The sequence below is a fragment of the Schistocerca nitens genome, chromosome 7 (assembly GCF_023898315.1).
Source record: "Schistocerca nitens isolate TAMUIC-IGC-003100 chromosome 7, iqSchNite1.1, whole genome shotgun sequence".
Lineage (NCBI taxonomy): Eukaryota > Metazoa > Arthropoda > Insecta > Orthoptera > Acrididae > Schistocerca > Schistocerca nitens.
Genome location: NC_064620.1, coordinates 282,073,532 through 282,099,914, shown reverse-complemented (window position 1 = coordinate 282,099,914; position 26,383 = coordinate 282,073,532). Strand labels below are relative to the sequence as shown.

Genomic DNA, 26,383 nt, shown 5'->3' with positions numbered 1-26,383 from the left:
ATTACATCATTAGACCCATATGTTGTCTTTTTGTACCCCTTCTCAATCACAATGGATTGTTTTGGAAAAATTTTAAAATTTGTTTTATATGAGACATATTTATTAAAGTCGCAAAATTCTGCTGGTTAGGTAAGACAACATAATGTTATGATTGCTGTGAACAACAGGAGCCACTGAACAGTAATGTGGCTCATGAGTTTTCTGCATTCACTCCATTGCCTGTTACTAGTTTCACTTCCCATGCATGTTGTATGTCAGGGGCGTGTGTATATTTTCTGTGGGAACTTCATAAATCTCATGTCACAGAGGTAGTTGGGTGTTTTTATGACAGTTAATTAAAAAGATGTGCATTTAAAGAAGTCAGCAGTTCGGGATGGTAAGAGTTGAGCATACTTGCTGTTCTGACATTGTTGTGTTGGCTGAAGAACCAACACCGTGTTACTAGAGGAGGCCGAAATGCACGTGTTTTAGCTCACGCAGGCTGGCGTGAGGAGGGAAGAACTATACTGACGTGAGGTCTGGAACCTGACAAGGAATTAGAATTCAGAAAGCGGACGTAATTAGTTTCATACTTAACTTTAATCCATTAATGATGAACGTCGCTGTTGACGGTACATGATTCACAATATTATGTGTTCAGAATACATTCTTGAAGAATATGAAGCCTTGCTAGGTCATAGAAAATGTCGTAGCTGAAGGCTATACTAAACTGTCATCTCTGCAAATGAGAGCGTATGTAGTCAGTGAACCATCGCTAGCAAAGTCGGCTGTACAACTGGGGCGAGTGCTAGGGAGTCTCTTTAGACTAGACCTGCCGTGTGGCGGCACTCGGTCCGCAATCACTGACAGTGACGACACGTGGGTCCGACGTATACTAATGGACCACAGCCGATTTATAGACTACCACCTAGCAAGTGTGGTGTCTGGCGGTGACACCACAGACATCACTAACTTAACTGGATGCTGTCAAACTACTCATTGCTATACTCCATGTATTTATATGGTAACCAGTCTTTTACCTTTGTGAGATTATTAGCATCTACTATCAGGTCAGTACTCATAAGTAACTAAAAGATACAATGGCAGAAATAGTGAAGCACTGTCCCATAAGCAGTAATACTCCTAACAAGTCACTGAACAAAAGAATTAAGTGTAGCACAAAATGCTGCCCATATTAACACAAAATGTCACATTTCACAGGCAATATTATCATTCGACAATACTGCATTCACGTGAAAGAGATAGTCAGTGCCTCCTACCAACCACAACACAGTTCAGTCAAAATATCCATCAACTTCTTGAGCTACAACAATCAATTGAAAGTTTTTTTGACATCGCTATTATTGATTCTTCACATATACAGGTACAAGTATTTCTGTAAACAAACTGTGCATAGCTGTAGCTTGAACAAAAGCTGGGAGCTTGTTAACTGGACTGGGGCTGGCTGGTGATGTCTGTCTATTCAAAAACAGTCGTATGAACAAATCGTTATTTTGGAAATTACACAATCATTTAACACACAGCTAGGTACAATATTGATACTCCGGATCGACTATAAGTATTGACTAAATTGTGGTGTACAAAAATGTGGTAATCTAAGAATTTAGAAAAGTTTATGGAATCACTTCATGCATCCACACTAAGAATGCCCAGTTCACAGGTACCAGCGCCACATTAAAAAATTATTTTACATATGCTAAATTATTCAAAATCACAATTAGTGGCTTAATTATTGAGTAAGGAGTCAGAAAACTACTGTGTTAAAAGTTCAGAACCTAACAAGCCAAAAGGTAAAATAAGCAGTAGAAATTATGACAGTATGGAATTTTCAATGTCTATTATTTCAAAAGTTAATTATTCATGCAAAATAAAATATAAAAGTTAAGATGCCAGTTTTTATCATGAATGGCCATACTACTTTTACTGTAGGTGGAGCAAAGTCCGCACTTTTCAAGTATTTAGGCAGGTTACATGTCACATATGTTCAGTATAAATAAGGGTATGATAACTAGCACAACAACTGGGGAGAAGATTATCAATCATTAGGGTAGCAGTCATTGAAGTGGGGTCGTTCCAGCTTGCTGTGTCACAATATGAATTAAGTAAGATATACCCACACCAACAAAATTTGACTATTTCACAACATGAATTGAGTAAGATATATACCAGAATTTATTTATCTATTTGTTTACTTTGATGATTCAGTTCATTAAAGGCAGTCCAAAACAAAATAGTTGCAGCACTTAGTTTTTTCTAAAAGTTTATCGTTGACCGTAATGATCTGTATTTGGCATTGTGCAGCGAGGCAGGGTATTGTAATTAATGTTATTAAGCTGTTATCAACAGTTTTCTTCATTTGGTTCAGAAGATACAGTCTTCATACATACATACATACATACATACATTAATACTTGTTCCACAGATAATGAATATGATATTTTGTAATGATGTGGAACATGTCACTTCTTCTTCTCCTCCTCCTCCTCCTCCTCCTCCTCCTCCTATCCAGACTGAATAGTAAGCAAGACTGATACACAATTCATCATTCACACATATTTGCATGTATCTCCACACAACATAACATTTCAGAGATGCAATGTGCTTGCCAATTATGCCTGTTTAGACATATTATGCTGTTACTATATTTTCTCTTTCTTTTTCTTCGGTGAATATAATGTTCCCTTGTTTCAATGTAGATAATAAACAAGGTTACTAGATAATCATAATGGAGTATCAGAATTCATCATTCACACATACTTGCATTTATGAGGGCATGCTAAAAAGTAATGCCTCTGATATTTTGTATGTGAAAACCTGCAAAGCTTTTTAGATAAAACAAATGTTGTTAACGTCTTTCAGGTCTACGTATTTAGTTCTCAACATAGTAAACCTAGCAATGAACAAATTTCTCCTAACGAGAGACCAGTTTGTTGATACTGTCACTGTAGAGTGCTTGACTTTGTTGATGGAGCCACAGCCTCACCTCTGCTTGCACCACTTCATCACTATCAAAGTGAAGTTCTTGAAGGTGTTCTTTAAGGTTTGGAAACAAATGAAAATAAGATGGTGCCAAGTCAGGACTCTATGGAGAATGATCAATGGCAGTCAGCTTGTTGCAGATGTCGTCGTACTTGTGTATGGTCTGGGATTGTCATGCTGAAGTAAGGGTGCTCCATGTGTGGACGAACTCTTTTAATTTGAAAGTTGATCACAGCACGCACTTTCTCATGCACTGACATAGATTAGTTCCACACAGCCATGTTACATGCTACAATTTGGAGCCCTCTAGCCCAAGAGAGCTGCAGATGTGTAGACGTGAAGAATAAAGATGTAGAATGTTAATAATATTTGTTTTATTTTAAAAGCTTTAAGGTTTTCACATAAAAAATTCAGAGGTATTGTATTTCAGCAAGCTCTTGCTAATTCTTAAGAGATAATAATATCTCAGAGATACAATGTATTTGCTCATTATGCCTGTGCATACATATACTATTATTATCAGTTTTATTTTCCTAATACATTTCATTTTTTTCGCTCAATCTACATCTTCCGTCTATTTTTTAAGTAGTCTTCTGTAGATTTCCAGCTTTTCACGTAAAACTGTTTTTTTCCCCACTTATGTTTTGTGAATGCTTTTTTTCTGCTCATGTTTGGCCCTTTTTTATTTCACTTATTGTGAGCAATTTCAGGGGAAGTTGAAAATACATATCACAAGTATTACAATAATTGAAATGCCAGACTCAGATTTTTCATGTATGTTTTGTATGTGCTAGTGGTTACAAATTACATCTAATAATTATTTTTTCAATAGTTCAATAACTATAACTTCTCTGTTTTCCATACTTTCAATCACAAACGTATTCTATCATTCAGGAAGAAGACTAGATGTTGCTGTGCAAGTAGCTGATCTTGAGAATTGCAGTTGGGAAAGTGATAGGACATTCGTTGTTGAGCTTGATGGTGGAAGAAGAGCAAGTCAAAAACTGAAGGTAAATCTCATAATTCTAATTTTGGTTTGAAAATTAGTATTCACTAGCACAAAATTACTATCAGTACAAACAGATATTTATCTTAGTGCCAGTACCTATTTTATGTCAATAAATGACTAATATCTGAGTCATTATTTTTGTTTCAAATAATAATAATAATAATAATATGATGATGATGATGATGATGATGATGATGATGATAATAATACTGGTTTCTTAATCTACAAAGGGATATATTGTTCTGAAACAGCTCCTGAGAAGAGGTAGGTATTGTATGTAGAACATTTTGAATGACAGTGGAAAGAGTTCATGTCTACATACATCTTGCATTAAAATTTTCGTGTAATAATGCAACTAAGAATGAAACAATTTTCACTGATAATAATGCAGCCACAAATTTTACAGACAGATACACTGATAGACCGAATCGTTTTGACTACCTGGCTAATACCATGTTGGTCCATCCAGCATTTCGCATGGTGTGGATTTGACAAGTCCGTGGTAGGCTCTCAGAGGTACGTGGCACTAGGTGTCTACATGCAGGTCATGCTACTGAATTATGGGCTGCTGATTTGTGTACACGGAACTGGAGTCCAATAGCATCCCAGATGTGTTCCATCATGTACAGATCAGGTGAATTTGGTGGCCAAGACATCAATGGGAGTTCACTATCATGCTCTTCAAACCACTTTAGCATGATACTGGCTTTGTGACTCAGGCACTTATCCTGCTGGAAGATACTGTCAGCTTTGTGGAAGACATCAGTCATAAAGGGATGTAGATGGTCTGCAATAATAATCACATAGTCCACAGCTGTCGTGGTGCCTTCGATTACTACCAGCTGGCCCCATGAAAGTCAGTGTGAATGTCCTCAGTAGCGTGATACTGGCCTCCATGCCTGGCACTCGTAGCCTAGATGGTGTTGTATCCGAGCATGACCATCGACTTGGTGTAACAAGAAATGTGATTCATCTGACCAGGCAACATGTTTCCATTGATCCACGATTCAATCTTGATGATTCTATGCACACCGCAATAGTATTTGATGAGTCATTGAGTCAGGCATGAGAACATGTAGGGATCGTCTGCTGTGGACCTCCACGCTCAAAAATGTACATTAAATGTAGTTCTCTGAAACAGTTGTGTCTGGAGTCAGTATTGTACTCTGTCATTGTATATGCCTATTCTGCTTTACAGAGCAGGCAAGCCTTGTACCACCACCTTCCATGATGAGGCTTGGACGTTCAACCCCTTGTCAGCGTCTCGTGGTTTACCTTCCTTCAGCAACTTCCCATAGATTCTCACAACAGCAGCCCATCAACTGCTAACCAGCATTGGCCATTTCTGAGATTCTTGTCCCCAGGTGCCATGTCATAACAATCTGCCCTTTGCCAAAGTCACTTACATCAATGTATTTCCCCATTTGTGGCCCATATCATCACTAGAATCATTTTCCATTTGTCTCTGCTTCACTGATTACTATCCTTACCACATCACGTTCCACCAATCCCACTAGGTAGCATTAAGTCTCAGAGTGGGCAGTGATTATAATGTTTTGGCTCATTGTGTGTTTAGGCCTGGAAAATAACTACTCAGATGTTATAGCACTTTTTCTCTACTTCAATAAAAGTTACATACTTCCCAAACACTACAGGTACCATACAACCTGATGCCTGCTTCCAGTTAAACAAAAAACTGGAAAAGAAAATCTGAAAAGACACCTACCTTCAGTTTATTGAAATAAGAACATTTGGAGCAGGACTGACAGAAATAAGTGAAAAAAAGACATATCATTACTTGTTTCCAAATCTGGTATTTCCATAAATGTGAAGTATGATGTACCTTCCTCCATCTACTGTTGGTACATAGGAATTACATTTTCTATGACACTTTGTATTAATTTCATTTTTTTTCTTTTTAGTTTAATGCATCCTGATTTTTTTTTACTTGTGTTGTTAGACTGTATTTTTGTTCTGTATTTAGTTCTAACATTTAAACTGTTGAAGACCAAGTAAAAATTACACAATGACCAGTGCAAAAACTGGTGAATTGTATGTATTATATATTTTGTTTCACCATTCTGAGTTACAATTCAATATCAGGAGTCAAAATATTATTCACCTCAGCAAAATTATGTTGTGTACAGATCCCAACTATAAATGGTTGTGCAACACCAGAAACCGGTTCATCTTCTGCAGAATCAACCACTCCTCATACACAGAAATTAAAAGGTGCAGTCGAGTGTGATCATCAGTATTCCCAACAGCACAGAGATACTTCATCCAGTGAGGTTAGTGTTCTGTGAATTGCTTAATTAATTTATAAACAGTAGTTATGATGTGACTATCTGCCTCTACATCCTTAGCTGTCAACAATATCTTAAGAACGATCTGTTCCATATAAGAACATTTTTAATTTCTTGTAACTCATGTGGACATCATCAGTTTCTTTCTGTGTATCTTCTGCTATTTTTTAGTTTGGTCTTCAACAGCACTTCGAATTTACTCTTTAAATTATTGTTTTTTTTTTTCTTTTTTTCCAAATATGTTTGTTATCTCAACAACGTGAAGCATTTACCTTCTCCCTAGGCTTTAGAGTTAAACAGTTCCCTCAACAGTGTAATGATATACTGTTCTCTCATTTTTGTGCCTTTTCCCTGTTTGTTGTAATGCATCAAAACTATGTAGCCATTGTATGGTTTTTCTCATGTGCAGTACAACAGTCTGTCTCCACTGTACCTTTCAAAATTGTCCTTTTTACCAGTAATATATATAATAGAGGGAAACATTCCACGTGGGAAAAATACCTTGGGTTGCGAAAGCTTGAAATTTGTGTGTGTGTTTGTGTTTTTTATTGTGTCTATCAACATACCATCACTTTCTTGTTTGGTAACATTCCACATAGGAAAAATATATATAAAAAACAAAGATGCTGTAACTTACCGTACAAGAAAGCGCTGGTATGTTGATAGACACAATAAAATAAAAAACACACAAACACACACACAAATATTCAAGCTTTCGCAACCCATGGTTGCTTCATCAGAAAAGAGGGAAGGAGAGGGAAAGACGAGAGGATGTGGGTTTTAAGGGAGAGGGTAAGGAGTCATTCCAATCCCGGGAGCGGAAAGACTTACCTTAGGGGGGAAAAAGGACAGGTATACACTCGCGCGCACACACACACATCCATCCGCACATATACAGACACAGACATATACAGATATAATATTTCTAAATCTATTTTTGCTGTTGTTCTGTAAGTGTACCTTTTCTGTGTCACTGTGTGTTCATTTCAATTTCATGCTTAGTGTATTACACCATTTTTTGAAGCTTGACCTTTTTCCAATCTACTTGTGCTGTCTGTTTATTTTGTGTTTAGTTCTAGAATTTACCTATTGCAGACTGTAGATAATAGGTTTTCACTTACGGGTCTTGTTGCTAATGCATATTCTCTTCTTCTGTCAGTTTATTTTTCCAATCTCCCAGTCTATCAAATCTTTTCCATTACAAATTGTGTACTCGTACTGAATCAACAGGAAGTACTTCTAGCGGTTACATAGTTTTTAGAATGGGAATGTGGTATTTCACCCCAAAATTTTCAACAGGAAGTACTTCTAGCAGTTATATAGTTTTTAGAATGGGAATGTGGTAATTCACCCCAAAATGTTCCCAGATAAAAAAGGAAAAGAAGAGAGTGCAATCTGCAAACTATATATAAAAATTTCTTGCAGTTAATAAGCTCACCAGATAAAACATTACTACCCTGACGTATTAATAATGGAAGCTGCCAGTGGTCTCAAATGAGGTGGTTTAGGGCAACTGACATAGTGTACTGGCTAGTGTTCAGGGTATAAGTAACTGTGGCATAGTACAGTGCCTGTCTCATTCAATGTCTGTAACATGAAGTTTAGAGCTGATATGATACAGGGGCAGAAGGGGGTACCAAAGGCCACCCTCTGAAGAAAGTAGCAGGAATTACATGTGTATCATCACGTACAGTGCCAGACATTTTAATTGAAGCGAAAAGAAGATCACAGTAGACCGGAATATGCCGTGAGTGTCCCAGCTTTTGCAAGTCATCTTTTCACACTGTAGAAAGAAATGCCAATAGTGTCCCATAAATGATTTGAAACTATTTTTTTCATCAGTCAAATTATGTATCTGCCCGTTTAGGGTTGGCATGAGATATTATTTTGATCATGGACTATAGGAATTTTTCCAAGAGATACGTCTACACAGGGTGTTTAGGGAGTCACTCTTTGTGACAGTTTCACAGTAGAGTTTCCCAGTAATCCAGGAATTATTTATCTTAGTATAATGCTAGTCATGGACCACAAGATTTACCAATCAGGTTATTAATTTCAATTGATAATGATCATCAGCATGCTTAAAATTGTACATACAGAGGGAGAGCTTGACGGACAAATATATCCAAACTACATAAATGCAGAATTGGAAATCAATTTAAGCAACATGGAAACATTCCCATACCTGAGCAGATGCAGTATACTAAACATATTGTGTCATTACATATATCAATGGTATAGTTTATTGTTTTTTACTAAGTGTAAAAGAATTTTCCAGTGGGGGTTAGTGCAACTAGATATAAAAGCACAAGTAATTGTGCTTAATATCATATATAAAAATAAAATGTAATGAGGAAGGGACCTTTATTTAAAGTAAGTGTAACTAAGTTGCAATATTACACAGTTCTGTCGCACTGTGCAATTGGTAATCAAAACAAAAAAACTGAAGCTCACTAATAAATACAGTAGAGCAGAACATGAATGCACATGCTGCAATCACCCAAATAGCTCACAGTTTTACACAAATAAATAGAAAACAATTGTCGCCAGACATAATCAACACTGTTGTCACACATATGATCCATTGATAAAAGCTACAGATATAACTCGAAAACTGTAGATTATGGCTCCAAAAAATATCTGGTATGAGCATACAAAATGTGCCCAACTAAAGATCAGTCAAAAGTTCAGTATGTATGTACTCCGTAAATCAGAACAGCTGTATAAATGGAGCTAAAACACACTCTAGTAATGTGTAAAGATGATTAACCCCTAGTAAAATATAAAAATTTACAAACTGTGGCAACTCAAGGCTTACATAAAATGTATAGACCACCAAGTGGCAAAAAGAGAAAATAAGAATATATTAAACTAAAATACATAGACAGTAGTCATGTTATAACCGTAAAAGGTGCATACATTATGAGAGTTAAAATTAAATAAGAAATCTGTAGTAAAAAAAAGTCACTGTAATAACTTACTCTATATATGCCTCAAGACCACTAGTTGGGGGAGAATTATCATATTGTTATATGTCATATATATATATATATATATATATATATATATATATATATATATATATATATATATATGTATGTATATATATATATATAATGGCATTCCATACAGTACATGTTATTACATATATATTCACAATTTGTTGTGAGACTATACGATGAAGAGCCATTGGGACACTTCTGACCTATCATTTGCTGACTGCAATGAAATTCCTCTCTGTTCTTCTTTCTTAATTTTATTACAAGCACACATCATACCTTTTTCATTGTACCTGTTAGCTACTGCTATTTTTTTAAGGTATTCAGTTTGTCATGTATTTTCTCAATTGAACAGAGAAGGATTTTGTCACAGTTAGCTAATGAAAGTAAAAATATTGCTAATGTAGCGCTGCATCTGTCTCATTTCTTGGTAAAGCATCACAACAAATTGATAAGTGCTTCAGAAGGTCCAACATCAGCTGTGGATTCTAAGTAAATAATATGCTATGATAGAGAAGGAAACATAATATAGGAAATAAAAGCAAGTTTTCAAGGTTGGGAGTGTATAAAATTGATTGTGGTCATGTGACCATTACTATGTAGGCCAGACCATCAGGTCTTTTGATGTGAGATTTAGAGGGCATTTGTGACCACTGAATGTGTCCACAATTCACTTACATTTTTTCTGAGGGTGGACATAAGTTAGATGCCATAGAGTATAGTATGAACATTCTCCACAGTGCACCAAGTTGGTGCACGCTCAGTCTCCTGGAGGCATTGGAGATGTGCAAACGTAAGAAAAATCTGCCTGATAAAGTGCTTAATGAGCAGATTGATATTGCGCCTAGTGCATATTTCAGCTTTGATAATTTTCTCTTAGATTTTTATGTTTTGCCACCTCCTTCCTCTCTGTCTAGCTAGTTCCTACATTTTATTAGTTGGTAATAACACACACTTCAGGAAATGTTGTACAGCATTGCTTGTAAATGTAAGTAAACCAGAATGGCTAGCAGACATGGGGCATATGTAGAGTAAATTGCTAATGTCACTTTTGTCGACTGTAGCTTTCTTATTTACTTTTAAGGGGACCACACCATAGTTCAGGTCGAAAAAAATTGAGTTTTGGTTTTCATCATATTTCGATAGATTAAGGTTTTATTTAAGTACTCTGAAACGGATTTTGCTGAAAATGTTTTTGAGCATTTAAAGAACATTTTCCTACCACGTGTGTTTATGTGCCACGCCCACTTTTCTGTCACCCACTTTTCTGCATATATTTTAGATCTTTATAACCCCTACATTGCACGTTAGGGACCCTTTTTTTTTTACTCCCGAGTGTGTTGGCTATCCTTGGAATGCAACGGTCTGTATTATTTTGTTTCTGCTGTTTGTAAACAACACACTTTCAAACACGCGGTTAGTTTTGTTCAAGTGTGATTGGAAACTTGCAGGTATACTATGGCCAGGCAATTAGGAGAAATAATGAAAATCTGGAGGCAATGATGAGAGGTGTTTGGGCCATATTCTTCCATAAGTCCTCTACTGATGATAAGCCATGTCATGGATTGTGTCCATCAGGAGAAAATTCGTAGTGCAAATACAATAGGGCTCAGGCAACTGGAGAATCTTATTCTCACCCGCGTTCTCTTCCTGCTGCTGTTATTACAGCAATTAAACCTATTTTCAGAGACTTGGATCATCCTGACCTTCTAAGGAAATGTCTGCATGGGGAGACACAGAACCCAAATTAATGTTTCAACAGCATAATTTGGAACTGCCTTCCTAAAACTGTATTTATAGGCATGCATACAATGAAACTAGGAGTTCATGATACTGTTTTTACATTCAATTGTGGTAATATTGGAAAGTGTTGGGTACTGAAAAAGCTGGGAATTAATCTTGTGAAAATATGATCACTGGGCTGCAACATTGCAATAAAATGAGGATAGATGCAGAAAGGTCTGCATCTGAAATTGCCAAAAAAGTAAGACAAACATCCAGGAAAGTGAAAAAGAAGCTGGAAGACCTGCCAGAGGCCAACGAAGGGCCATCATATGCAGCAGGACAGTTTTAATTAACTGTAAGTAACAAATTTCAAAAGCTTTTTCTTTAAAGTCAGTTTCCCGCAAACTAAAATTTTCAGTACATATGCCCCATATCAGAAACTATCATAGATAAATGAATGAAATTTTCAGAGACTCTGCATAACATAAAAAGCCACCTCTGTGACTACATTCATTAATATTCCCCCATTAGGATGTTCACAAAAAAATATTTTCTGCAGAAAAAACTTTATATTTTTTGTTAATAAATTTAAAAAAGTATTTCTTAAAATTTCTATAAAATGGATAAAGTAGATTTTAGTACAGTTGACTATTAGCATCATGTAACATACAGTAAAAATATTAAAGGTCCTGCATCAAATAGTTTTTTCAGAAATGGGTCAAATACTTGTCTAAATTAACATGGGTTAGTAGGCAGGGTGTGGTCCCCTTAACGCCCCATCTGAAGGACGCATCGGCGTCAACAGTGTCACGTGCCCTCACTCCAGTAGACACTGGAGTGGTTCGGAATTTAATGCAGGACATTGCCACAAAGATTGGTGATCAGGAACTTTATGCCACCATCCCTCCTTCCCTTTTGTCGGAAAGTTAAAGGGAAAACTGCCAAAGGCATGTGACGGACCCGGATGCTCACTCATCCAAGTACAGGTCATGCCCGATGTTGGTTGACTTCAAAGATTTGGCGGGAACCGGTGTATCCCATTCGGCAAGACCACTGATTTGATGCACATATTTTATATATATATATATATATATGTGTGTATATATTATTGGTGATAAGTACAATAAGCGGAAGAATGAAAAAGAAAATTAAAGATGTGTTAGATGGCGAGCAATTAGATATTAGAAACGGTAAAAGCACCAGAGGCAGTTTTGATGTTGCTCTTGATAATAGAATCATTCAGAAAAATTAACACTGGTTCATAACGTTTGTATACCTGACATGTGTGCAGTGCAAGGTGTTCAAATATCTGAGAAAAGTAGGGGTAAGCTACGGGGAAAGATGGTAGCAGACAACATGAACAAAAATCTAGAGCGAACAATAGGAATGGAACACCAGGAACGGAAGATCAGGATAGAAAGATCTAAGGCAGGGGTTCAATCCGTTCAGCGAAAGAAAATAAAAGAAAGACGCTATTTTGTCGAAAGACGACATGTTGAGAAACGTGGCTGTTGTACTTAAGGTTTATAATTTATATAAAAAACAGCTACCAGCCACATGTATGGTTTAAAAAGGTTTATTATCTTCAGACCATGACCGGTTTCGGATTTTCCTTTACAAATCCATCTTCAGATGGCAGATTACAAGCATTCTTAGTTGGACCTGCATGTGTAATTAAAATGATGAGGTTGAAAGTGACGCCCATTGACTGGAATAGCACTCACATAGTGCATATTGAAAAGTGTATGAAGCTTGCGTTCGAAAACATAAACGCACGAATATTTCATCAGGCAGAACTACACAGCTCATAAGTACACTGACCTGCAAGTTTACTAATGTTTATAAAAACCATCTCATGAGCAATTAGATCTTGTAAAAGAAGTAAATCTTTCGTAAAAATACCATTACCGATATGACAACAAAATACTACTTTTCTTTCCCAGTGCAGCAAACGAATAACACAAGCAAAAATAGGTCCAACTAAGAATGCTTGTAATCTACCATCTGAAGATGGATTTGTAAAGGAAAATCCGAAACCGGTCATGGTCTGAAGATAATAAACCTTTTTAAACCATACATGTGGCTGGTAGCTGTTTTTTATATAAATTATAAAAGAAAGATTCAGAAATTGAATCAAAATTCAGGGTGGAAATACGTCAGTGATAAGATTACCTGATGATATTTCTGCCCTCAGTGATAATGATGAAGAAATATAGGACCTTTGAATGAATGATGAAAGACTGTAGATTGAGAGTAAACTGAAGAAAGACGAAAGTAAAGAGGAGTAGCAGAAATGAGATTAGCATAAAATTTAAAATAAAAATTGGGGGCAACTAAATAGATGAACGGAAGGAATTCAGCTGCCTTAAAAGCTAAAAACAGCGCATCACGGAAGAAGCAAAGACAATATAAAAAGCAAGATGGTAAAGGGAAAGAAGGAATTCCTCGCTAAAATGAGTTTTCTAATATCGACAATTCGCTTTAATTTCAGGAGGAAATTCCTAAGAATGTCTGAAAAACAGCATGTATGGAAATGAGTCATGAACCTTGGGAAAGTTAGAAAAGAAGACAATCAAAATGTTTGAGATGTAACATTACAGAAGGATATTAAAAATCAAATTTACATAAGAAATCAGATGATTCTCTTCAGAATGGTCATGGAAAGGTGTATGTGGAAAACAGTGACTGGAAGGAGGAGATGGATGTTAGGACACGTATTATGACTTTAGAGGGAGAAGTAAAGGCCAAAAAACAGTCGTGGGAGACGGAGACTGGAATATATTAAAAAATAATTGTGAATTTTGAGTGTAAGTGCTACTCTGAGATGCCCTTCTATCAATAATTTCGCTTTATTTTTTCTTCCATTTTGCTTTTAACAATTTCAACACTTCTCATAATCTCTCTTCCTCTCCCTCTTTCCATCTCCCCTCCATCCCTCCATCTCCATTTCCCTCTCCCTTCCCCTTCCCCTTCCCCTTCCACCTCCTTCATCTCCACCCTCCCTCTCCCATTTCCTTCCTCCCTCTCCCCCTATCTCCCTCCCTCTCCATCCAATGGCAACAGAAATACAGGTTTCTGTTTTGATCGTGCACACAGCTTTTAACTTCTCACAAACGTAATCTGCAGCATGGATTTCACTAAAGAGTAAAAATATGTCATCTCTACAACTACTGTAAAATTGAATAGACATATGGAGCTGTAACAGTAACAGTGTCTTGATGAAGGAGTTAAAATAAAATATGACACAGTCGCATAGATGTGACAATTATATGGTTTTTTATTCTAAAATGTTATGTATTTGTTTATTGAAGAATTGTTCAGTAAAAATGAGCTGTCAGATATTTCAGGAAATTTTGTTTGCAGAATTAATTCAGTGAATAAACTGATGTTTTATTGTAGCAGGTACATCAGACAGGAGGTAAGAGGAGCAATTGGAGGTCTCAGCCGGATGCATGTATGCTTCAAGCATTGAGTGAACGTCTGCGTCAGCAAGAGCATTACTGCCATGAGTTGCAACAGAAAATACGTCAGTATCAGCAACATGCAGATCTTATGCTTCAGCGTAAGTACTTTTTTAATAGTTAAAATCCTAAGTCAGCGTGCATTCATTAATGTTGCCCTCTCTCTCTCACTCACTCTCTCTCTCTCTCTCTCTCTCTCTCTCTCTCTCTCTCTCTCTCTCTCACACACACACACACACACACACACACACACACACACACACACACACACACAGATATTTCATCCAAATTGGGAACTGCACTGCTGCCTTCTACTTGTCAATATTGACCACAAATATCAGCTCCATCAATTTTATAGGCCTTCCATTTCTAAGATCAATGATCTATGTTTATGTAAAAGTGTCTAACGTGTAGTCCGTTTGTTATCAAAAGTGTGTGTGGTTTTTTTTTTCAACTGACAGAAACATGGCAGCAGCATAAGGAAGAGATAGCAGAGCTACAGTCACTTCTTCACTCTACGCAGGAACGGTTGTTGCAGCAGACTTCTGTTTGCAAGGATCAGGTAAATGGAAAATTTGAATTCTATCCTTTTTAGCAACATCAAGTAGGCTTTTCAGAATAGAATGTTTCTTACTATAACATGACGGAAAATGAAGAAGTGAAAATAAAATAAATTTTAAACACTATAGTTTTTAGATTTGACAAGTTAACAGGCAGTTTTGGCTTGCTAATGTTTTCATTTGTCATCCTACAAAATAATACCCAATTTAAATATGTTATTTCATTTTCTTCTTCTATGATGATGATTACTTACGAAAAAATTGTAGGAGAACGAATAAAATGCAAATGCACATGTGGAGGATATATGGCCTCTAACTGTTGTGTGAAATGCAATTGCTTGAGACTGAACATTGCTTGCACCGGATATTTAACGATAGTTTACATTATAGTGTTTCTTAAAGGAATGTTGGAGAATTTTCATTTAATGCACAGCTTCATTTTCATGCAGAAAAATTTTGGCGTGGCAGTTTTCTTCGTCATTATAAAGATAACATCACTTTCCAATATATTTACTGCTTTGCAGATTTTATTGCTGATAAAAGTCAGTTTCAGTCGTTGTAATACAAGATGCAAAAAAAAAAAAAAAAAAAAAAAAAAAAAAAAAAAAAAAAAATTAATGTGTACATTACTTCTGTCTCCAAGGTTCAGAGCATAGTTGCATACTCTGGTGATAAGATATTCAGCAAGCTCCTGTCTAACATAAAGCAAAAAATTGGATATCCCTACCAATTCAAAAGGCAAATAGAAACGCACCTCATTACCCACTCTTTCGGGAAATGTCTGAATATCTAGATTCAGGATTTAAAATTTCTGTTATGCACATGGAAGATAGCAATGTTTGTTATAAAGTTGCATAACAAGTAATAATCCTTATCTATGTAAAAGTGAATGTTTCTCTTCTATGCACTCCTATACCATTCATCCAATTACAAAGAAACTTTGGTGAGTTGTTGCGTGTGCACAGCTGTGGAGGTTTCTGAGGCTGTAAGAACAACCTTTCTCCCAAAGGGGTGGGGGAGAAAAGGGGCTGACATAGCATGTGTAGCAATTTCAACAAACTTTTTATATACATGTCTCATTATTTGTACAAACCTATTGTGGGGGGATGAGTGTGCAGGTGAGAAGCTGTGATATGTAAAAATATTCGATAGTGACTAATATTAGTTTACTGACAGCCCCAATAAATGTGCCCCAACTAGGATATGAGTGTGTGGGACAGGGGTCGTAAAGACAATAACATATCTACCTCTCTCTGTAATGACTGAAGCGTTTCCATCCAACTTGGTACAAATATCATTGGAGAATTACTGTGACAGTAAGAACCTCATAGATGAGTACTGAGATGAACTGTAAGAGCATAACTCAAGGAGCAATTTCTACCAAATTTGGTGTATACTTGACTTATTATTTGCATACAAATTCTGTTTGAATAAGATAACTGTACTACCTGTAGGGATGGTAGGGGAGATATGTAAAAGAGTTTGGACATGACATGTTGGTATTCTTTTACTGCATTTAGTTGACTTGGAATACTTTAAAAGTGTGAAATGCAATTTGTCTCTTATTTGAGTTTTTCAAAGTGTCAACCAACTCAAGAGACTGGCCACTGCAGCAAGCCAACAATTTTGTCAGCATATATAGGCAAAGCCATGGGGAAATGCTAGTGTACTATAAATAGGATTCAGTATTTATGGATGTAAACATATTTTCTTTGAAGAATACAATTGTAAAATCTATTAAATATTAATCAAAATATCCACGGGTGTACTGCCGGTCTACAGAGTCCAACGGGCACAATATTTCGGCGATCATACATGTCGCCATCATCAGGTGAACTGACGGACTGAGCTCCTGTGAACGTGCCGGCACGAAGATCTGTACACTATCGCTGCTCAGGGGAAACTGGGTTCGGTCGCGGCGGCGGCCGATTTAAATACCCTCCGCCCGCGGCGCGCTCACTCCGCCGTCGGCGCCATGGTCGCGCGGTGGAACAGATTGCGACGGCGTCTGAGATGACATCAGTGTGATGGCTCTGTCCGCCGTGGTCGTCACAACTATACATTTGCTCGATTTACTCTTGATTAACCCAATCGCTGGTTCCCAAGCCTTGCTAAGATTATAGCCACAGTCACGGTTTATGAGGCCGTCATTGGTGCTAATTTCGATGGCCTCTCTAACAATGCTGTCCCAGTATCTCGACGTCTGTACCAGGATCCTCGTGTGTTCATACTCCATAGCGTGATTTTCTGACAAACAATGTTCAGCGACCGCTGACTTGCTCGGATACATCAGTCGAGTGTGCCTCTGGTGTTCACGGCATCGATCCTCGACGGTACGCATTGTCTGACCAATATACAACTTGCCACATTGACACGGAATCTGGTACACGCCGGCCTTCCTCAAACCGAGGTCATCTTTGGCGCTCCCCACCAGTGCACGAGTTTTATTCGGAGGACAAAACACAGTTTAGACCCAGTGTTTCTTCAAAATGCAGGCGATTTTCCCCGAGAGTGTGCCTGTATATGGGATAAACGCAGTGCCTACCTCGTCCCTCATGATTTCACCAGAGGCACACTCGACTGATGTATCCGAGCAAGTCAGCGGTCGCTGAACATTGTTTGTCAGAAAATCACGCTATGGAGTATGAACACATGAGGATTCTGGTACAGACGTCGAGATACTGGGACAGCGTTGTTAGAGAGGCCATCGAAATTCGCACCAATGATGACCTCATAAACCGTGACTGTGGCTATAATCTTAGCAAGGCTTGGGAACCAGCGATTGGATTAATCAAGAGTAAATCGAGAAAATGTATAGTTGTGACGACCACGGCGGACAGAGCCATCACACCGACGTCATCTCAGACGCCTTCGCAATCTGTTCCACTGCGCGACCATGGCGTGGGGCGCGGACGGCGGAGTGAGCGCGCCGCGGGTGAAGGGTATTTAAATCAGCCGCCGCGACCGAACCCAGTTCCCCCTGAGCAGCCATAGTGTACGGATCTCCGTGCCGGCACGTTCACAGGAGCTCAGTCCGTCAGTTCACCTGATGATGGCGACATGTATGATCGCTGAAATATTGTGCCCGTTGGACACTGTAGACCGGGAGAAACTCAAGAATTACATCATACACCTTTACGGGGAGGAGATGTACCACAGCATGAAGAAATTTGAAAAGTTGCGCCACCGTAGATGTCGTTTGCTAAGTACTCATGCCTTTCTAAAGAGATGTCGTTCCGAGAATGTTGTTCCAAATTTTGCTAAGGTTATGCATCACATCGATTCTGCAGCAGCTAAGAGAATTAAGAAACGAGCCAGCCTCGCATTGGTACGTGAGAGAGTGCAATTCACCCGCCGGAGCCTTGAGTTTATCTCACAGGAATTACTCAAACTACATTTGCAACTGGCTAGTAATTTCACTTCTTTTTCCTGGGATTAGATTGATGGTGTCACCTGGGTTGCAGCTGATTCCGCCCATAAGAAGGCAACGGGACGTCAAACAGCTAAGTTCTCACGTCTCCTTGACAAACCATCTCTGCATGTTCCGGGCAAGACTGTCATCAATTTGAGTGGCATGGTGTTGAGTGATGATGCGGTCTCGGTTTTGCAGAAAGGTCTCAACTTCGCTCCCACCCCCAAGTTCACTCCGGTCGCAGAAATTGAACAGGTTGCAGCTCGACTTCCGCCTGAATCAGCTGAGGAAATACGTCGTGAAACTTGGCGTGCGTTGACGAAATCCAAGCCGATGAAGTCAAATATCACTAGAAAAGAGAGGGCGGCCATTCGTGATCTGAGGGAGCGCTCTGAAATTGTTCTCTTACCGGCTGACAAAGGCAATGCTACAGTTGTTATCTCCCATAAGGACTACACTGATAAGATGCAGAGCCTGCTAAATGACGATTCCTACCGGAAGATCAGCGTTGACCCTACAAAGAAGGTGGACAACAAGACGAGGTCGCTTCTCAAGGACGCAGATTTACCGGAGGGTGACGCTAAGAAATTGTTACCCCAAGGTCTGGTACCGCCTAGACTATATGGACTTCCGAAGGTTCACAAAGAGGGGGTACCATTACGCCCCATTGTCAGCAACATCGGGCACCTACATATTTGTTGGCCAAATACCTGACGGGAATATTAAGTCCTTATGTGGGTAAATGCCCTCATCACATCCGTAATTCCGTGGATTTTGTTAAACGCCTTGATAACTTCACATTGGGTGAGTCAGATATCATGGTGAGTTTTGACGTCGTTTCCTTGTTCACGAGGGTACCCCTGCGAGAATCACTAGAATTGATTAGTCAGAAGTTTGACGAGAAGACCACTGGACTTTTTAGGCATGTCTTGACTTCCACGTATTTTCTTTTTAATGGAGAATACTACGAACAAACGGAGGGAGTCGCCATGGGTAGCCCACTCTCACCGGTGGTAGCGAATTTGTACCTGGAGAACTTCGAGGAGGAAGCCCTGTCGTCATCCGAATGGAAACCTACTTGCTTTTTCCTTTACGTGGACGACACGTTCTTCATCTGGCCACATGGTATGGATAAACTCCTTGACTTCCTTACACATCTAAACTCCATACACCCCAACATCAAATTAACTATGGAGACTGAAACGGAGGGTAAACTACCTATCCTTGACGTCTTGGTCAAGAGAAGGCCTGACGGCACCCTAGGTCATGGGGTGTATCGGAAGACAACGCACACTGATTTGTATTTGCATGCAGACAGCTGCCACCACTCTTCACAGAGGAATGGGGTACTTAAAACTCTAGTACATAGGGCGCGCACTATCTCTGATGCAGAGAGTCTACCCCAGGAATTGGAACATCTGAGAACTGTATTTCGAAAAAATGGGTACTCAGAGTGGCAGATTCAACGTGCTCTCCGCCCAACCACTACAGCACAACCTGTGGAGATGGATGAAATCACAAGGGAGGAGGTAGGCACTGCGTTTATCCCATATACAGGCGCACTCTCGGGGAAAATCGCCCGCGTTTTTAATAAACACCGGGTCGGAACTGTGTTTTGTGCTCCGAATAAAACTCGTGCACTGGTGGGGAGCGCCAAAGATGACCTCGGTTTGAGGAAGGCCGGCGTGTACCAGATTCCGTGTCAATGTGGCAAGTCGTATATTGGTCAGAGGATGCGTACTGTCGAGGATCGATGCCGTGAACACCAGAGACACACTCGACTGATGTATCCGAGCAAGTCGGCGGTCGCTGAACATTGTTTGTCGGAAAATCACGCTATGGAGTATGAACGCACGAGGATTCTGGTACAGACGTCGAGATACTGGGACAGCGTTGTTAGAGAGGCCATCGAAATTCGCACCAATGATGACCTCATAAACCGTGACTGTGGCTATAATCTTAGCAAGGCTTGGGAACCAGCAATTGGGTTAATCAAGAGTAAATCGAGCAAATGTATAGTTTTGACGACCACGGCGGACAGAGCCATTACACGGATGGCGGAGTGAGCGCACTGCGGGCGGAGGGTATTTAAATCGGCCGCCGCCGCGACCGAACCCAGTTTCCCCTGAGCAGCCATAGTGTACGGATCTCCGTGCCGGCACGTTCACAGGAGCTCAGTCCGTCAGTTCACCTGATGATGGCGACATGTATGATCGCTGAAATATTGTGCCCGTTGGACACTGTAGACCGGCAGTACACCCGTGGATATTTTGATTATCAAATACGCCGGGAGAAACTCAAGAATCACTATTAAATATTAGTCTGTGAATATCAGATAAGCAGCAGCTATATAGTAAAACTGAGGGGACAGCAGTGAAAAAGTAGTGGCTTTCTTACTAATTTACTCAGTTAAGTTTAGAAGGCATAAGTGTGAATAGCAATAAAATAGTGATAATTTATTGTTAATACGGCACACAGATTAAGTTTCTACGATGTCTTTCTTTGATGGTACATGTGGAATGTGATGAATGAATGAGTAAATGAGTAGGTATTGACTAATTCTTGAGTGTATGTTTGGCCAAACTGACAGTGGCCATGAGCAATTTAATTCCGCGATTATTTATTTTTCAAACAGTGACAAATTATAGTGTGCATTTTCTTTTTTCTCTCTCCCCTTACAGACTGGGCGGCTGGCATCGGCTGACCTTCTTGTCAAGGATTTATATGTAGAAAATGCATATCTTCATCAGAGCGTCCAGCGACTAGAACAACGGTGCCATTCACTAGCACAGATGACCACTGACTCAAGCTCTGTGTAGTTACTTGTTTTTCTGTTGTGAATTGGTACTGCCTTCTCACATTCAGTTTTTCACATGCTCCCTGTCTTGCACAGTGTAGATCCAAGAGCTGTTTGAATGTACTGTAGAGTATTAGTTAAGAAGGAAAGACTTCTAGTGCATTAGAGGACAAATAAGAAGCCAATTGGACTGTGCATTTTGATTCAAGTAACTAAAAAACTGATTCAGCACATTGTATAAATTATTATTAGACAGTTTTTCTTCTTGCAAGAACTTTTGATTAGTGTGTTCTAGCTGCCAAACAATGCAAACACTGCAAATTTTCAACACACAGTATTCTCTGTTTTTCCACATAATTGTATTGTCACTTATGTATGATGCAGTGTATTTTAGATAAGTAATTCAGTATCTTAGTAGCTAATGAACTGCTTGTGTACTTGAGGAAATTTGAATCATAAGATTGCTACTAAGCTCCTCACACACTGCTACGCAATTCATAAATAATGTTGCAATACTTGCCATACTTTGGTTACTGTTGTATTTTAAAATGTAATTTGTGTAATTCGTTGTGTCCAAACTATCAGTATGACTTCCGTGTCATAGATTTTATGTACACTTCAAAACTATTTGTTCCCACAAGAGTGAATAATTGTAAATCTGTTTAAAACTTTAGCGGAAAGACTATTTTCTGCATATTGTTGTACTATTTCCACTTAAAATATTCCCTAAGCATATCACAGTTTTTGTAGAATAGTGTGGAATTTGTGCAGATTGTTCTCCAAACAGGAGCTATTTGGTATATACATTATTGGGAACTACCATCCCTCATATCCCTTTGCATATTATCCGTGTTTAGCATTATAAGCACAATATTTGCTCATGGGTAAGTGCTTTATTGCTCATTATATATGCAAATAAATGTGATAGGCTTTAATAGAATGTTAGTGTTAATTTTTGGAGACACAGTTTATCACAAGAGTAAATATTCAGTTGGTAATTATAGGTAATAAAGTTGTTATTTATTTACTAATTACTCATAGGCATCAGTCTTCTTCTGACTATGAAGATTATTTGAGTTTCAGGAGCATTATCATGTATTGAGTTCTCAATAGTATGCATTGAGAGGATTTAGATGCAGTTTTTATTTATGGATAACTTAGGATGGATGTAGAAAAATTTCAGTACAAGGTTATCTATTAAAATGAAATTGTCAGTACCTTAATGATATTCATAATTAATTTTATAAATGTAGAGAAGATAGAGGGCTGTAGCAATTATGCCTTTACACATTCGGTCATTGTCAAGTTTTGACCATCTGTAGCCCTTTTAATACAGTGCATGATTCGTTGTCAGATAAAAGTGAGAAATTTGACTGCAACAGATGAGTTTCAGAAATCTCTTTCCGAAATATCTGTGGCACATATGAATTAATAATAACAACAATGACAAAGAATTCAGTATATTTCACACAAAGAAATGAAATTTCATAATGACAATATAATGAGATGCATCCACAATATGAAGGAATCCTTCGATGTATGAGACAGTGGTCTTATATTTGGTAAGATGATTGTTAAAATCTTTGCCCAGCCATCAGCTTTAGGCTTCTTGCCATTTCACTAAATAGCCTTAGATGAATGCCAGGATGACTCCATGGAAAGGGAATGGCAAGTTTCATTTCGTACTCTCTCCGAAATCTGAGCTTATGTGCTCCATCTTTTATGAGACAGGATGTTACAACCTAATCTTCCTTCCTTCAGTCCCTCCTAAAGTATGTGTACTACAACACAACTTTGATGATAGCTAGTAATATGACTGTGTCATTGATATTATAGTGCATTGTCTCATGAAGTGTTGCTCAGAAGCTATCCTTCCAGTCGGCTAACAGGTTTATAAATGCCTCCATCTTATTAATATGCAGGTCCCAAGAGGCTAGTAGGTTGTTCTCATCACCACTTAGCCATCAGTCTTGTGCAGTTTATCTTAACTTTTTTTGTGTTCTGTGGATTTTACCCCATCTCAGATCTTTCATATTTTGAAGACTACAATGTGTCTCTAGTTGTCTCTCTTACCTGTTACAATTTTTCATTCTTCAGTGGATCATTTTTTTGTATTATATATATATAAACCAGGGAGAATACTATTTATTGATACCACTATTTCTGATCTCCTAACATTTGCATACAACATTGTTCGTCTTGATTTTCAGAATGACTAACACCGTCTTCAGTTAATGAAATATTTAGATAGTTGTTAAGAACATGTTTACTTTACTCATTGAGGGCAAAGGGGAAAAAACAAAAATGAAAAGTAGAGAATGATCTTTGAACATATTAATCCCCAGTCTTCATGCCAGTAGGAATAAAAATAATTGAATAATTATAATTAATTAACTAACTAATTTTAAGAATTAGAGTACCATAAAAGTTAACTGATTGCTTCTGTAATATAATTGTTAGCAACCTTTCTTACTGATCTTCAAAGCTTCTAAAAGTTCACACATGATGCAAAACATACAAACATTATTTCAACATCAGTTACCACAGATCATAACAGTTCATAATACCTTCTTCTTCTTTTTCTTCTTCTTCTTCATTTTAAAAAGCAATCTGCATTTGGAACAAAAACTTCTCTATAATCAGAAGAAAGATATTCTTTCAGAAAGTGGTAGCTTCACCATAATGTCACTGGCCGCTTTTTTTATGTCAACTGTTTACCTATTTGTGATCTGGCAGCTTCTCCACTTTCAAATTTTGTTGTACATTGTCCCAATGCTAAAGTTTCTGAAGTATTCTTCTGTCACACATTGATTGCTTTATCATCTTTTTATTTTGCATTCAATGTTAATTTCTGTTCTGTAGTTGCCTGGTGCAGTTTTAACTGTATTTATGCTCTTCATATCTCTTTGTTCAATCCCATTGGGTGCAATAATGTATTATGCTTGTATGTATAGTACATTCCTGATGTTCAAGTTTAAATAGCATGGGGAGTGTAATTTTTAATTTTTATTGCTTCCAAACAGAAACTTGTTTCAGGGTAATCTATATATAAATGACACTTGTGGTGACTGTTTAATTGGAATAAATAGGTCACTTGTCTGTGTAACAGTGAATCAAGGCTAATTTACATAGGATTAGTGAAATCATAAAGTTTTCATATTTTCTTTGTTTGGGGCTGCTTTGTGCTGGGGAGAATTTTGATTCTAAGCAGAAACACCACACATCCACAACTCTGTTTCTTTTATCTGAGTCTTTACACTACGTACTATTTGTAAACCATGATTTATTTTAGAACATTTGTCTTGTCTGATGAATGACTGTATTTTAGCGTTTAAAGATTGAAGATCATCTGGCCCCTCTTGTCTTATCAGCATACCACTTTCATAAATGTTTATTTTCAATAGAATTAAGCAGACAATCAGTAATCTCGGCAATGTCATAACTTCCACATAATGTTCAGCCAATTATTTTTTCCATTAAGGTATAAGGTTATAAATACATATTGCAACTGATAATTAACCATTGCATGAAAGAGTTCTATGTAAAACTCAACAAGTAGGGAGATATTTTGTAATGTGAAAAGGTGATATATCGTGAGTCACTGTAATGACATATTTCTGTTTCCCTTTCCTGTTTGTCTTTTTACACCTCTTGTAGTGCAGGTATAATCTAACACATTAGCAATTACTTATTATTTGGATGCTTTGACTTTGTTGTTGTAGATTATGATTTTTAGGGAGCAAATATTTTTCATAATAGTCTAAATAGAAGGAATGAAAGCTCTCTCAATAGTATATAGCCTGCACCATAGTGTTAGAAGCATTGTTCAAACTGAGGCAGTCATTTTAGTGACTAGATGCTGTTTTTTGCAAAGCTTCATTGTAGTACTTTTAAGAAATGGAAAATATGTACCAAATGTTGTGACCTAAGATTCTGTTGTAATTTTCTGTTTTAAATTAATAATATTGTTGTACAGCATATTTTTCTGTAGATAATGAAAAGACATCAAGTATTTATTTGTACTGTTTATGTGGGCTAAGAGCATTTTGTGCTGTTGGTCTCTATTCCTATGCATATTGCTATACCAAAATATATATAATTTTCTATCTTGTTTTTTGATTCATGTAATAATCCTTTTTATACTGAAAGCTTATTGCTGTCTTTTACAGAAAGGTACAAATTACATATAAGAATATTAGTGTAGTTTACATATATCTTTTATTATGCAATAAGATGTTTGAATATTATTGTACAGTAATTAAAATCGTTATAAAATGTTGATAGGTTAATATATCCATGAATACACTATCATTTGTGTACAGATAATATAGTGTATTGATAAGAGACATATTTTTTGAAGTAGTGAATACTAGTCAGATGTGTCACTGTCAAACTGGCAAACTTGAACGTCCATTGTGTGCAATTATTTGCATGTTTTTATAAAATTTTTCTAAAATCATTACTCACCAATGAATGTGCTTGCACATTGTTAATGGCAACTCTTGAGTTTTTAGTTTCAAATAACACACACAATCTGTCAGATTTGATACGAAGTTACGATACTGTTGTTGTTTTCAAGACAGTATTTGTGTCACTGTTAGTGTATTAGTATAGTGTGTTACACTTAAACTCTTGTTGAGAGCTGTGTTGTATATGCTGTGTTTTGGTGCTTGAAATTTTGAGAATTTTGAAATATTAGAACAGAACTTATGCATATTTTCAAAGAGCTTTTTATGGATGTCTGTTCATTTATCATTTTTCCAGATTTGTAAAAATGATGAAAAAGAAATTTATATAAATGGTTTCAATGTTACCATGATACAAGATTTTTGTGCCTTGCTGTTTTTTACAGTATTTGTGTACAGTTTAAGCAAAACTGCTGTTTATGTCTCTTTGTGTTTTAAACATAAATAAAGAAACTTGGTTGTTAACTTTCAGTTATATTTATGTATAAAAAATTAATGTAATACATCATCCTTGTCCGAAGTATCAAGTTGTGTGATAATAGAGTTCATAGTAGAATGATGAGTAGTACTGAATAAATGTAAACAAACAAGGAGTGATAAAATGTTGGACTGCTCATAGGGTGGATCAGTTCCAGCTCCTGTTGTATCCATCCTAAGTTAAAGTTTCCC

General features: G+C 37.5%; 1 protein-coding gene across 1 annotated transcript in view; it reads left to right on the top strand.

Moving 5' to 3' along the window:
• Positions 1-26,114, top strand: part of LOC126195573 (ninein-like protein) — a 143,946-nt gene extending 117,832 nt beyond the window's left edge. The window contains exons 17-21 of the mRNA XM_049934199.1: positions 3,874-3,989; positions 6,136-6,279; positions 14,418-14,580; positions 14,941-15,041; positions 21,133-26,114. Of these exons, the coding sequence (XP_049790156.1) occupies positions 3,874-3,989; positions 6,136-6,279; positions 14,418-14,580; positions 14,941-15,041; positions 21,133-21,270 (662 nt within the window). The 3' untranslated portion in view covers positions 21,271-26,114. The remainder of the gene's footprint in view (positions 1-3,873; positions 3,990-6,135; positions 6,280-14,417; positions 14,581-14,940; positions 15,042-21,132) is intronic.
• Positions 26,115-26,383: the final 269 nt, after the last annotated feature.